Here is a 12,637-nt window from a genome sequence, read left to right as displayed (position 1 = left end):
TATCTCTAGTCTTCTCTCATGTGCCTCATCTGGATATTAGCCATCTATTTTCACAACTACAAAGAGTCTTTCAAACTATGCCTGCTGAGACACAGAGGTGAAGAAAATGGGAAGGGAATAAAATAAAGTTGTCTTTCACTAATCGTGTTGCACCAGGTGCTTCACATCACTTTGTCATCTCTTCATATTGCATGTATATTGTAGCATATAGTGTTATACATTTTACACATGTATGAGAAAGAGTTTCTTCCAAGCGAGATCCAACACGAAGTCTGTTGACTGGCCAAAAAGCACTGTTTATTTTACTGTTACTTTTACTGATGGACACAAAATGCAGAGTCTCAATTAACCTTGCATTTAGGTCAATAAATATTATAATGCATGCAATATGTTGTGAAATATATTATTTACTATTGCAAGGTGCTGGGAGTATAGTTAAAGAAAGGAAGGATGGGGGAATGCAGTGTTTTTTCTCAACAGAGTTTACCATTACTTTTCTTAAAGCAATTAATTCTTTGTTATTATTTACATTTCCAGTTTCTCTAAGTAAAGCATTTCTCTCAGTCACATACTATTCACGACCATGTGATTCGGTTGCCTATGCTGCACAGAACTATTCCTGCACCTTTTTTGACAGTTAAACATTCTAAAAGGACTATTGCACAATCATTTAAGACTAGGTTTGAAGGGAATAAAGAGCCAGGTACCAAACGACCTCCAACAAAAAGCAGTATCATTTTACTTCTCCCTTTGGGAAAGAAAGTCAACTGGGCCATACTAAGCTAAGGGACTAACATTCATGGAACCATCCCATTTCCAAATCTTTGTTAAGCAGCTTTGCTCTGCTATTCACAGCTAACACAGGGCTCCCAACTCTTATTGGGCAATACAGTACTTTTGTTCATGAGTACGTTCTGAAAACACTATTCAAAACTCATCCAGATCCTATAGAGATGACAAGTCACATGCAGTGATATAAAATCGATTAGCTACAGCAGCCCAGTTCATGAATAGGCCGGTACTCAAAACAGCCCAAATAAGAGGTTTACAGTAGAGGGTTGTTTTGAAACTGAGGGTAAATACGCCACAGGGATGAAAGTAAACAAGCATTACTAGAAACTGAAAAGAACAAAGCTGGTGAAGGTCCTGGATGCAGAAAAGTCTGCAAATACCTCCATATACAAAAAAGGATACAACTTGCCATTTACACAGAGAATTAAGAGCACCTATGTCTGCTGGCCATAAATGGCATCAAGAAACTGTCTGGTTTTTTTTTTTGTGAGATGTGTTAGATGGTGAAACCCTGATCTTGACCAGATGCTCTAAGATGTAGCATCTCTAGATGCTACTAAAATAATGGCTAATACCTCTGAAAGGATTAGTAGCAGATTCATGACTTCTCCAGTGCAAAGAAAATAGAGGACCCTATGCAGCTTCATTTCCTACAAATGCTTTATATAATACTACTTCAAAAGCTAGAAATATTTCTCAACTACAAGCCCCACTTTCTAAGAGCTAATTAGACTGCTCCAGGATTGCAGAAAGTCTAATGCCAGAAAACAGGGAAATATCAACCACGGTGGTAAGAGGATCACACTGAATGCTGATACAGTAAGACTGCTACATAAGTCTACCCAATTTTTCAGCTGCAATACACATTCACTGCATATAAATTCTTCACTTAGGGCAGACAGTATGCATTTAGTCCAGTTCTTTGAGAACTCAGACCCTTATCTGTATGCAGACTTCTTTTGTTCTGAGCTTTTCTTCATGTTCTCCCTCTCTTCTTAATTAACAGAAAACAGTTATGAATATTAAAGAAGAAATTAACAACAGTGTAAATAATTTCTGGGTGTTTGTAGATTCCATATTTAATTTTTAATTAACCCTCACTGGTTTCAAAAAGCTGTTTAAGAAGATATCATTTCAAAATTTCCCTTGTGTTTAAAGAAGTAAAAAGAAATAAGGTAAGACCGTAAAATGGCAGTTTGGCATAGCAGACACCAGCATCATATGAGGATTTATTCTGATGTTATTTCTCCCTCACTTAGCCTGGTTTAGGATCCAGTTTCAACAGAACAATTCACATACTCCCTCCTTCATTTAACAAGCAAAATGCAGGTGTCTTGCCAAACGCTGATAACACAAGTGCACCTTCCACAGAGATTAAAACATGCAACTATTTGATTCCTATTGGATAAAATCAGAACATCGGAACTGATCAGCTTCAGAGGTCTGCTGAATCCCCGTTTGTAGCCACTGACCAGAGTTAATACCAGGTGCTTTCAAGGAAAATGCTAAAATATATGACGTAGCCTTTTTTGAATCTACCTTTTTATGGATACCTCCCTTTGTCACCCAAGTCCTGTGTCATGGGGATTTTGTTTTGGTTTATATAATTCTCCTCATAGCAAATCTGTATGTTCTTTCGAGTCATTTAAACAACCAGTCTTTACAGATGATCTGACCAATCTATCCTTCTTCAACTTTTGTCTGCAATCAAGGTCACAGAATAGGCTCTTCTGGATTGAAGAAAAGGAAATTCCTTAGCAATTTTTTTTAATGGGCTTGTTTTTCCAGTGTTTTGGCATTCATGTAACCTGAAAGTACATGCCTTGAAGTGAATCACTTCCACGTACACAGGCAGGTATCTGTGTACGAAACCAATAAGAACAATTTACCTCTGTCAATTTTATACCTATTGAAAAGGTGTAACAAAGGAGACATCCCCTACCATTGATCTGTGTGCAGCGAGCTCTGTTGAGTCACTGGGAGTCCTGCATGCGAGACAACTCAAAGACAGATGCTCCAAGAAATCTAATATAAAGATACCTCAGGAAAGCTTTATATTGCACTTCCCATTGCATGCAATGGGCTAATCATCCTCTCCCTTGTGCATAACATCCATTAGTGTTAATTTGAGTTATCCATGTTCACTGGAAGGAGAACATGGCCTGGTGCTACTAAAAGAATGCCTCAGTTTCTCACAAACTCCACTGATCCCCTCTGCTTCCTCAAAGCTATTGTAAGCACATGTATTAGAGAAATATTCTGTGTCCTGCACTCAGCCTGAAAGCTGCACAACAGGTGGAAATTTCTAATATGGCAACCAAAAAAGTACCTTGAGACCAACTGATAAATACTGATGGATCTTGTTGCCCCTGCAACAGATGAATGATAGTATACTTGCATAAAGAAGACATGTAGAAAGAGATATTACATTTGAAATACTATTTTTAGGTAGAAGTACTGAGACCTTATTTGGAAAAGTTATTTCTAAGGAAAAAAAAAAAAACCCGCAGTACTACTGAGTCTATACAAGCACTTCCTTCATCAGGACGAGTCAAACAATTGCATTCTTTGACCCACAATTAACACATTTTCTAAAAAGAAGGGAAAGTCATTTGTTTTATACATTTGTTGCTTTTAAACTTCTTTTTTTTTTCCCCTCCCAAGATTCCATTTTATCCTAAGAGGATAGTAAAATTGCAATATTAAAACAGCATGCACTTTAATAAGAAAGTGGATTGACTGCAGAACTTCCCACACAGAGACCCAAATCAACAGAAACTACTGCTAGAGAAGAGGGTGGAAGCTGTCATTCACATAGCTGGGATACAGGCACTCTGTGTCCACACCAGGAGAAGCGAAACACTTTAGGTGAGAAAGCAGCCAGGATCTGAAGAGGTAGTGTCCTTTGCACAACTGAGCTCACTGGGGTGGTTTTTCAGAGAAGAAACTGGAAGCAGAGTAAGACCCCAGGAGCACACTTAGGGAAGAAATACCATGAAAACTAAATCTCTATAAAGGCAGCATCCAATGAGCAATACAAAACACCATGGCAAATGTACCCAGAGAATCGCCACCCACACTGAATCTATCACACTGCTTGTGTGAGACAGTGCTGTAAGCCCATACCCTCACAGCCAAAATGACAAGCGGCACAGAGGAACAGGCTCCAATGGGAATTAACATCCACCCAATACCTGTGGAACATCAAAGGGATTCCCACCACAGCAGAGGAGAGGACAGAGACCTGAGGATAGGCCTGGAAGACAGCATCTTCTTATCTCCTCCATCATGACATTTACCACCCTCTATCAACATATATTTTCTCCTGCTGAAAAGGCTTAGCACAGCAAAATCTCCTAAACAGAAGTGCCACATGCCCAGTCAATGCAAATCTTTGCCATTTTCATTTAGATTTACTGACTAACAACAGCTACAGGGCTGGTCCAGAAAAGTAGCACAATCTCTTCTGTGTCAGCACCAGCAGCTCAAGAAGAGAGAGATCAGGAAGACAGCCATACACACTGATTTCACCTCATACACTAATCACACCACCAGCAGCACTATTCTGCCCTGCCTTGGAAGTCGCTGATCCTGCGACAGACCTTGTGCCTCAGGACTAGGACAGGTGACAGGTGCTTGGCATAACAGGACTAGCAGTGGCCAGTTAACAAATGCAAGTATGGTAAGTCACCTTCTCGCTAAAGTTGGTTTTCATGCTAGCTAAGCCATTAGCAATTTTGAATCCCTACACATTAGAAGTTAATCCTGCCTCAGGCAGCATTAACTCATACATTAGCTCTTTAATGTAACACCCGCAGTGCTGGATAAGAGTCAACTGGTACAAGTATTTTCCCACATGACTCCACTCACTTCCCCAATTGCTGTATTCCCTATTCTCTTTTGGAGAGGTCTTTCATACGTAGCTTTACCTTGTGAGGCTGGAATTACCATGGCAATACCCCACAAAGGTGTTTTTATGCTGTGCGTGGTAACTTTGAGCCTGGTTTCATGGTATCTCCAACAACACTCACTTAATAGTGAACTGGAAGACAGTGATGTGGCATTTAGCCAAGGCTGCTGCAGAACAAACAGCAAAAACTTCAAATATTCTTACTCAAAGGCCTCCATGCAGTTTGCTATTAGCAGTGAGGTCATCATAAAGGTGTTATGTATCTGCAAAAACATGCACAAATCAAAGCATCCTGAATTTCAGGACAAGTGATGATTTATTAAAAAAATGCATGCTAAATGTCTAATCTATAAACTATTCTTAGCCCAGCAAGGCAGCAGAAGCTATACAGTTTTACTTACAGATTCCCCATGCAAAAACTGTAAAAGAAGTGTTTTAAGAATAAGCTGTGTCGATATCCAACTTGCGTAAATCAAGCTAACTTCACTGGCTCTAGTTTTATATGCTCAAATTCTTCTGTATTTATGAATAATAAATATTTTTTCCCAGATAATCAGTATGAGATTATATATCTTTTACTGTCCTAAAAGACATAAAATCTATTTCACAGAGATACTGTCTTAAAATAATTAAACCAACAGTCCTTTAAATTGCACATTTGGGTAACACAGAAATATCACAGAAAAAAAAAAAAAGCATTTCTAGAAATTAATGCAAGAAAGTCTCTCATATAAGAAAACCAAAATTGTCAATAGGCTTCTGAAACTGTTTCGCAGGAAAGTCACTAATGAAATCCTTGGAGAGACTAGGCAATCTTTAGTTCAACTATTCAGCTTCAGATTTTGTTTTGGTTTCTTTTCTTTGCACTTTTTCAGATGTTCCCCAAGGTACCTGTGCTCTGAAAATACCTTTACAGTAAGACAAGTTCAAACATAACCTAAAATAAAATGTATTTTATGTCACTTTGATAGGATGAGGTTGTCACCTGAAGAACCAAGCAGGTGTTAAGATGAAGAAAAGCTATCTAAATTGAGGTGCTAAAAACTCTCTAAATCTCTCTCTAAAACTTGTTCCACCTTTTTCAGTAAATGTCTCCTGACCTAGGCCTCCAGGAACTAAAGGTTTGTAAAATCTTTTTCCATGCAACCTAATCTCCACCTAAACAGGGTACACCATCCAAGGCTTATTCATGTAAAGAACTTGGCTCCCCTAACCCAAGGTCTTTCGATATGCTTCTCCCCTTACAACAAAGAAAATAAAACCCAAACTGGAAATACCAGAGAAGAACATGACCACTAGACCACAGCACCTGGATAAGATCCTTCCCCCCATTACGTGTCTGATTGCTTGATGAGCGTGGGTCTAAGTTACTTCATCAGCAAAGTCTGCCACCACTCCCCTTGGCAGATCATTGCACATCCCAACTGACCTAAAGGACATGATTTCCCCTGTACCTCTGTAATATTTTTTTAAAACTGTCTCATTATGAGCAGATAGGTTGATATTTCAATAGAGAATAACAGAATTAAGCACCTCGCATAACTCTTAACTGTGATATATGCACTGCTGAAAGGTAACAGTATACCATAGCAAGACAAGTACAGTCCATCCATCGTACAAAGTGCACATATCCTCAATTATCACTAGAATAATCTACTGTGCTTTTAGTTTAAAAGTAATGGCATGTGTTGATGCCTTGCGATTTGATGGAATTTCCATTCATTAGTAGTAATAAAAGAACCACTTTTTATTCATTAAATTATTCTAAGTGACAGAAAAAAACCCCTTTCTTAAGACAAGCATATGCACAGCTGCATTTTTCCTTGTGCAATTGGGATCGCCCCTCTCAGCACATTAATATTGTATTAGAGGATGTAGATCGCTTTTTCATTCTTAATTGGTACTTTAAAATTTCTCTCTAGTGAAAATACTGATTGATTTGGTGTTTAAATGAACTTGTTCATTGCAACTGCAAATACCTTGAATACTAAGTAGTTTAAAATAACTTGTCATAATAAAAAGATAAATTGACCATACCTAGAATAAAGTACTATTAAAATTAAAATTCTGACTTCCTAGCTATCTTGTGGTATCACAGAATAAATAACATTGTGAAGGAGATCTAGAATCATCTTGCTGCCATTGTGCTCCATTTCTGTGCATTTCCATAATTTCAAAAATTATGAAACTACTAGAGGCAATGATCAGGCCATTAATGATAATAAAATCATACTCATTACCTTTGCTTTTTCATTTCCGAGTCTTCTCAAAGTTCATATTTGCAGTATTTTCTCTGCATCCACAAGACGTAGTATCTTAACAAAATAATCTATGTCAAAATGAAAGTGCCAGCAATTCTGACATAGTCACATTATCTGAGATAAAAAGAAAGAAAAAAGTTTGGCTTGAGTTGAGAGCTATTTTCATTTCTATTTTATACCCCTCAGCTGTTCGTTCATGATCCACTACAAGTGTGCATGGCAGGTGCTACAGTAGTAGGAGTTAGACATGCAAGAAAGGCTCTTAAGACTGGTGGGTGTGCAGATCAGGAATTTTTTCCCCCCTTTAGCATGCCTCAACTGTCTTTAAAACAGAAAAAGATCAACACACCTCTAGCAGATATTGCTAATATCCCTTCACCAAGTAACTTGCATGAAGCTTAACAACAGCGGCAACACAAGATGCAGAGAAACTTGAAAACCTCACAGTCATCATCAGCTTTGGATGAAGTGCATTGAGAAGCAGCAATACCCTCAGAGGTGAGGATTAGAAGGAATATTCAGTAATTACATGTGGGCAAGCTCCTTGACTAGCAAGGTCACCAAGTACTCTGCAGATGCTGGGGGCCACAGGGGCAGAGTTAAAGCTGCCTATGTCAGCACAGGAACCTCCAGGGCTGCAGCCTGGGCTCATGCCATGCTCAAGGCCCTCTTCTTGGCTCTTCCTCTCTCCTTCCTCCAGCCATGCTTAGCCCTACTGGCCAAGCACAGCCAAAGAGAAGGCCCAAAGGTGATATATCTCAGCTGCTTGAGAAGGATAGGAGCCTGCTAACACCCTTTTATGGGCTGGGCGAGAAGCTCAAGCCAACCATGGCAGTTCCCAGCACACCCATCCACCAACAGGCTGTGGTGAACACTGGCTTCAGATGGCTCCTGCATTTACGTGTGTTTGTCAACGTTTCATAGCGCTGTGCTACAGGAGGTGAAACTGGGGTAATGCATCTTCATCTAAATATTAAGCATTAGCATAAAAAACAAAGCTTATTATTTAACATAGGTTCTCTGAAGACCAAAGTGAAGAGGTAAAAAGTTAGTTCATTAATGTACTGCAAGCTCATGGGCCTTATTTTTTTTGTTCAATGTAATCTATCCAATTTACCTCTTGCATAAAAATGTATTAAATAACTCATTTACCCAGAAGATAAATATATGGTCTTTTTTTAAGAGCCCTTGATATTTTTTTAGATGTTATGTGCCTTATTCAAAGTCCACTAAACAGAAGCAAATATATATAACAGTCTAGGTTTTCTACTCATTAATGATATTGTTTCCTCTATGTAAAGTGCCTTTTAAAAATCTCTGAGTTTCAGGTAATGCTGAACCTGAAAACACAGCTTTTAAGTGAGCACAAGAAAGTGAAGATTCTACCTTTGAAAGTATAGGTTATATATCAGTACTTCATTTTTATCTTCATTTTGCAGAAATGAATTTATTCTTGTTGTAGCTCAATGTTATGCTTTGGTTTGTTATTCCCTATTCTGCTCAGCAGCGTTGTTGATTGTTTCATCAGGAGTGGTCACAACTCAGGAGAAGAGGGTTTAGGCAAGTCAATTAACATTGCTGTAGAGCAGAGCCCAGGAGAGGAATGGACATATGGCATGCAACGATGTGCAATTTGCTATTTTTTAATTCCTTAGTAAATAGAGTGAGCTAGAGGACATTCTTGGTCACCGTAAGATGAAAGACCAACTATAGAGCTTTACTAATCTGACCTCACTTAAAATTCATAGATGTTTTACATGTCAAGTAACGTAACCTCTTGAAAATATACAGGAATGAGATTTTTAAAATGAGATTTTTTTGCTATACCAAATATTTGCTTTCATTATATATTCATTAGACTGCCAGAAGAGCTCAAGGGCAGAATTTGGGTGAAGTGTTTAATGTTTATTAAAAAAATCCTTTGTTAGACACAAAAATGTCCTAATAGGTCATCAAATTCATATAATTGTGCTACTGCAGCCTGACCCATGTTTATTTCCTCATATGCATCTAATCAATTTTTATAGCTGCTGTAGAGTAGTCAATTAAGAGTTCTATTAATAGTAATGAATCCACAGCTCTAGCAGGCAGGAGATATCTGCCAGGATTTCCTTGCTAAATTTTTTTTCACTGTTAAAGATAAGTGCATTTGAAGAGAAGTGAACTCACAAATACAGGCTTTATGGGCCAGTGGCATAAGTCAACACACCACTTTGTGAACCAGGGCACTGTCCTTCTGATCCCTATGTAACAGGTGTCCCATGGCTCCATCTCGCCATGAGGAGTCAAAATGGAGCACATTGATGCTTAGCAATTCCCTCCAAGTCACGGAATGTTAGTGTGTTAGAGGTTTGGCAGGGACCTCTGGAAATCATCTAGTCCAAATCCCTTGCTAAAGCAGGTTCACCTACAGCAGATTTCATCCAGGTGGGTCTCAAATATCTCCAGATAAGGAAAGTCCACAACTTCCTCAGGCAGCCTGTTCCAATGTTTTGTCACCCTCACAGTAAAGATTTTTTTCCTAGCGTTCAGGTGGGACTTCCTGTGTTCCAGTTTGTACCCATTGCCCTGGGCATCACAGGAGAGAGCCTAGGCTCATCCTCTTGGCACCCACCCTTTCCATATTTACAAGCATAGACAAAGACTGGTAGTGAAAACAGGATTAACTGTAGGAGCAAGCAACCTCCACATTTGAACACCTATTTGTTTTATTTTAGTTACCTATAAGACCAGAATCCAGAAAGGGAAACAAATGCAAACAAAGCCAAATGCATGCAGGTTCATCTCAGGAGAGTATGAGGACCTTCCACCTTTTAACAGATCATAGTAAAAAGGTTTTCACAGCTTCCTTAGCAGGTTCAACCCAGTGAATGGAAGTTCGGCAGAGAAGGCCAGTACCTGGTAGGCGTGCTGCAGGTACTTGTAGCTATAAAATAGTACTGCTGTCAGTATGGAATAGTTATTTTCCATTTTTCCATGGATGTAAGCTCCCGTAACATGAATTACATTAATGCCACGCAGTGCCTTTTTAAGTCTGTATAGCCACTATTGTGCTTTTTCTTCCAGTGGAGATTTTTTAACCAGCCAGACAATCTCACTGTTTACATATGCACTCCCTTCCTCACAATTCTAACAAAGACAGACAAATGCAGGTTTTGACCTTTCTGGCTTTCTTTTACTCCCTTTCTTCATATGAATTTGCCCCCTTTCAGGAGTTAGCAAGGAAGGCCACCCATTGATCAACAACCCACAACAGCACGATAGGACATGACAGTGGTTCTGGCAGCTGGAATGAAAAATAAATCTGTCTGTCTCTAGCTGGCCAATTCAAAACCAGGTTAACAGTACCTGAAATTCATCACTATCTAATGTCTTTGTGAGATGAGACTGATGTCAGTTTAATTTAATAGGCCAGGCTGAAAAATGCAACAGTTCAATAATTGATTCATGAGTGGATTAGACATCACTGCCTCGGGGGTGGCAACATCCACCAAACAGTGGGGATGATGGCTGGGGCAGCAACAGCATGAGCTGCCTCATTTTAGTCCAGCCTCAAAGACTGCCAGACACCTTCGCATATACCCACATCACTGCAGAGACAGGCAGACAGGCCTGTGACTGAACACACCTTGGAAATAAAAGTGTACCCTATATCACCCATTAGGGCAGCAAACAAGGGAAACTGGTGCGGTAGGTGTCTGTACCGTATACCCTGCTGGGAATAAACCAAGGACTAAAAGGTACAGAGCTGTCAACCAGGTGCTTTCTGCAAGTACTGAAATTCACTGAATAAATAAAGGGAGAGAAGGGAGATGAGAGCCCTTTTCTCTCTTTTGAAGATGTTGCTAACTTTTGTCCTTCTGGATAGATGCAGTCTTCTTTCCTTATTGGACACATACTTGTGCTGTTGTTTTCTCTTCATGGTCATTTATGCCACAGTTTCTTTTCCTTTGACAGTATGTAGTGATGCACCATCTTTTCCAAAACATTTTCTAGTTAATAGTAAGAAGCCTTCAACAACTCCTAACGTGTTCCTCAGCAAACAGTCACACTTAGTTTATGACTGCCTTATCCTTGTATCTCTATAGGTAATTAGGAAACCACTTACTTATGGAAAGGGAGTAATTGTGGTTTTAATCACCATCTTTTATTTGCAGACTGAATTGTAATGTAGTAATGTTTGCACAATATTTTCTGTTTTTCATACAAATTATAAGCATAGGCGTCATAAGCTATGCTGCGCTTCTTTATAGTATCAACTTGAAAGATAAATTCAGTTTTAGAGCATGTTTTAATTAAACCTTAATTCCACACTAAATTCAAATTTTGCCAGAGAACAGTAGTTATTGAGATAAACACTGCATCATTAATAGTGTTACTTAATATGTTTGTTTGGGACAGAAAAGCAAAGCAACTCCAACAGCTAAAACATCTCACTGGACATAGAGTAGTACAAGCTGAGTGTTGTAGAGCTCTTAGTAATCTAGGAGTTACAACAACAAACTTCCATCTTTGGAAAGCAGATATTTTAGATGGAAGAGAGGAAGAAGCTTCAGAAATCTTACAGTACTAGGTGTTTTTAAAATGTCCCTTCCAAGGCCTCAGTTAAAGCAAATAGGGGACAAACCCAGGAAGAGAGTGCTAACTGGATTTCATTTACACCAAAGCCATACTCTCATGCAACATCCAGTTCTTTCAAGAAAGCCCTTCCTGTGTCACTGATTACACTAGCACTCCTTACCCAACAGCAGCTGCTAGCACAGGTTTAATCACATGAAGCCACTTTGTCCAGAGCATCTTGGAGTTTCCCTTCTGGATATCAAGGATCCCACCTTAATTTATCAATGCTATTGCCATCAAAAGAAGTAAAATGGCATCCAAGGCCAAACATTTCTTACAATATGAATAAGAACCTAATATAAGTGCATGAGAGACAGAGAGCAGAAGAAAATAATGAGCTTTTTCTGCTTCTATTAAAGTAAGAGAACAAAAGTGAACAAACTTGGACACTTCTGAAGTGTATAGATCCAATGTATTCAAGATAACATAAGTATAAAAATAATATATAACCATTATAAAAAAAGCCTGTTCTTTCTTTAAATATGCCTGGACATTATTTCAGTTGCTTTCTGCCTGGAAACAAAGCTGAGGTTAGACTCAAGTATTGATTAAGCTTTAATGTCCAGACAATGTATAAACAATAGACATTCATTAACCCCTCTGACTGCAATGAACCAGTGTACCACATATGGATTACCTTAATGCCTTAGGCTCAGGCCAGCTCAGGTTGCAACAAGTGCTCTGTCAACCTTTAGAAAAAGACCATTCTTGCTCCCCAGAGCTCACAGTGTTACAACGAGCTAGGCAACACCGTGAGGTTTTCATGGCTTTTAGGCTCCAGTGATCTCAGTGATCTATTGCTCCTTTTAAACTTGCTGGCCAATGCCTTGATTTCCCCCTCCCTTGCCTCCCACTCCCACTCCACCCACCCCCTTCCCTGGCTTAAAGCACCTTTGGAACACTTTTTTCCACACACGTTCTACCCGCTGAACCATGTTGCTCAGAGGAAACCAGTCTGCTGCCTAAGAAGTGCAAAAGCAAACCCAGGTGCTCTGGGTTTGGTTTGAGAAATAAAGATTTAAATTCTTCCCATGTGGTGATCCAAACAAAAGAC

At 39.1% G+C, this 12,637-nt stretch overlaps 1 protein-coding gene across 2 annotated transcripts in view; it reads right to left on the bottom strand.

Moving 5' to 3' along the window:
- The window catches only part of LMO1 (LIM domain only 1), a 343,783-nt gene extending 331,432 nt beyond the window's left edge, over positions 1 to 12,351 (bottom strand). For both annotated transcript variants that reach the window (XM_054067496.1, XM_054067501.1), the window contains exons 1-2: positions 12,221 to 12,351; positions 6,943 to 7,077 (exon numbers count right to left, since the gene is read on the bottom strand). In XM_054067496.1, the coding sequence (XP_053923471.1) occupies positions 6,943 to 6,956 (14 nt within the window). In that variant the 5' untranslated portion in view covers positions 6,957 to 7,077; positions 12,221 to 12,351. The remainder of the gene's footprint in view (positions 1 to 6,942; positions 7,078 to 12,220) is intronic.
- Positions 12,352 to 12,637: the final 286 nt, after the last annotated feature.

This window comes from Cuculus canorus, chromosome 5 (assembly GCF_017976375.1).
Source record: "Cuculus canorus isolate bCucCan1 chromosome 5, bCucCan1.pri, whole genome shotgun sequence".
NCBI lineage: Eukaryota > Metazoa > Chordata > Aves > Cuculiformes > Cuculidae > Cuculus > Cuculus canorus.
Note: the sequence above shows the minus strand (reverse complement) of the source record. Positions and strands in the feature narration are given on the sequence as shown.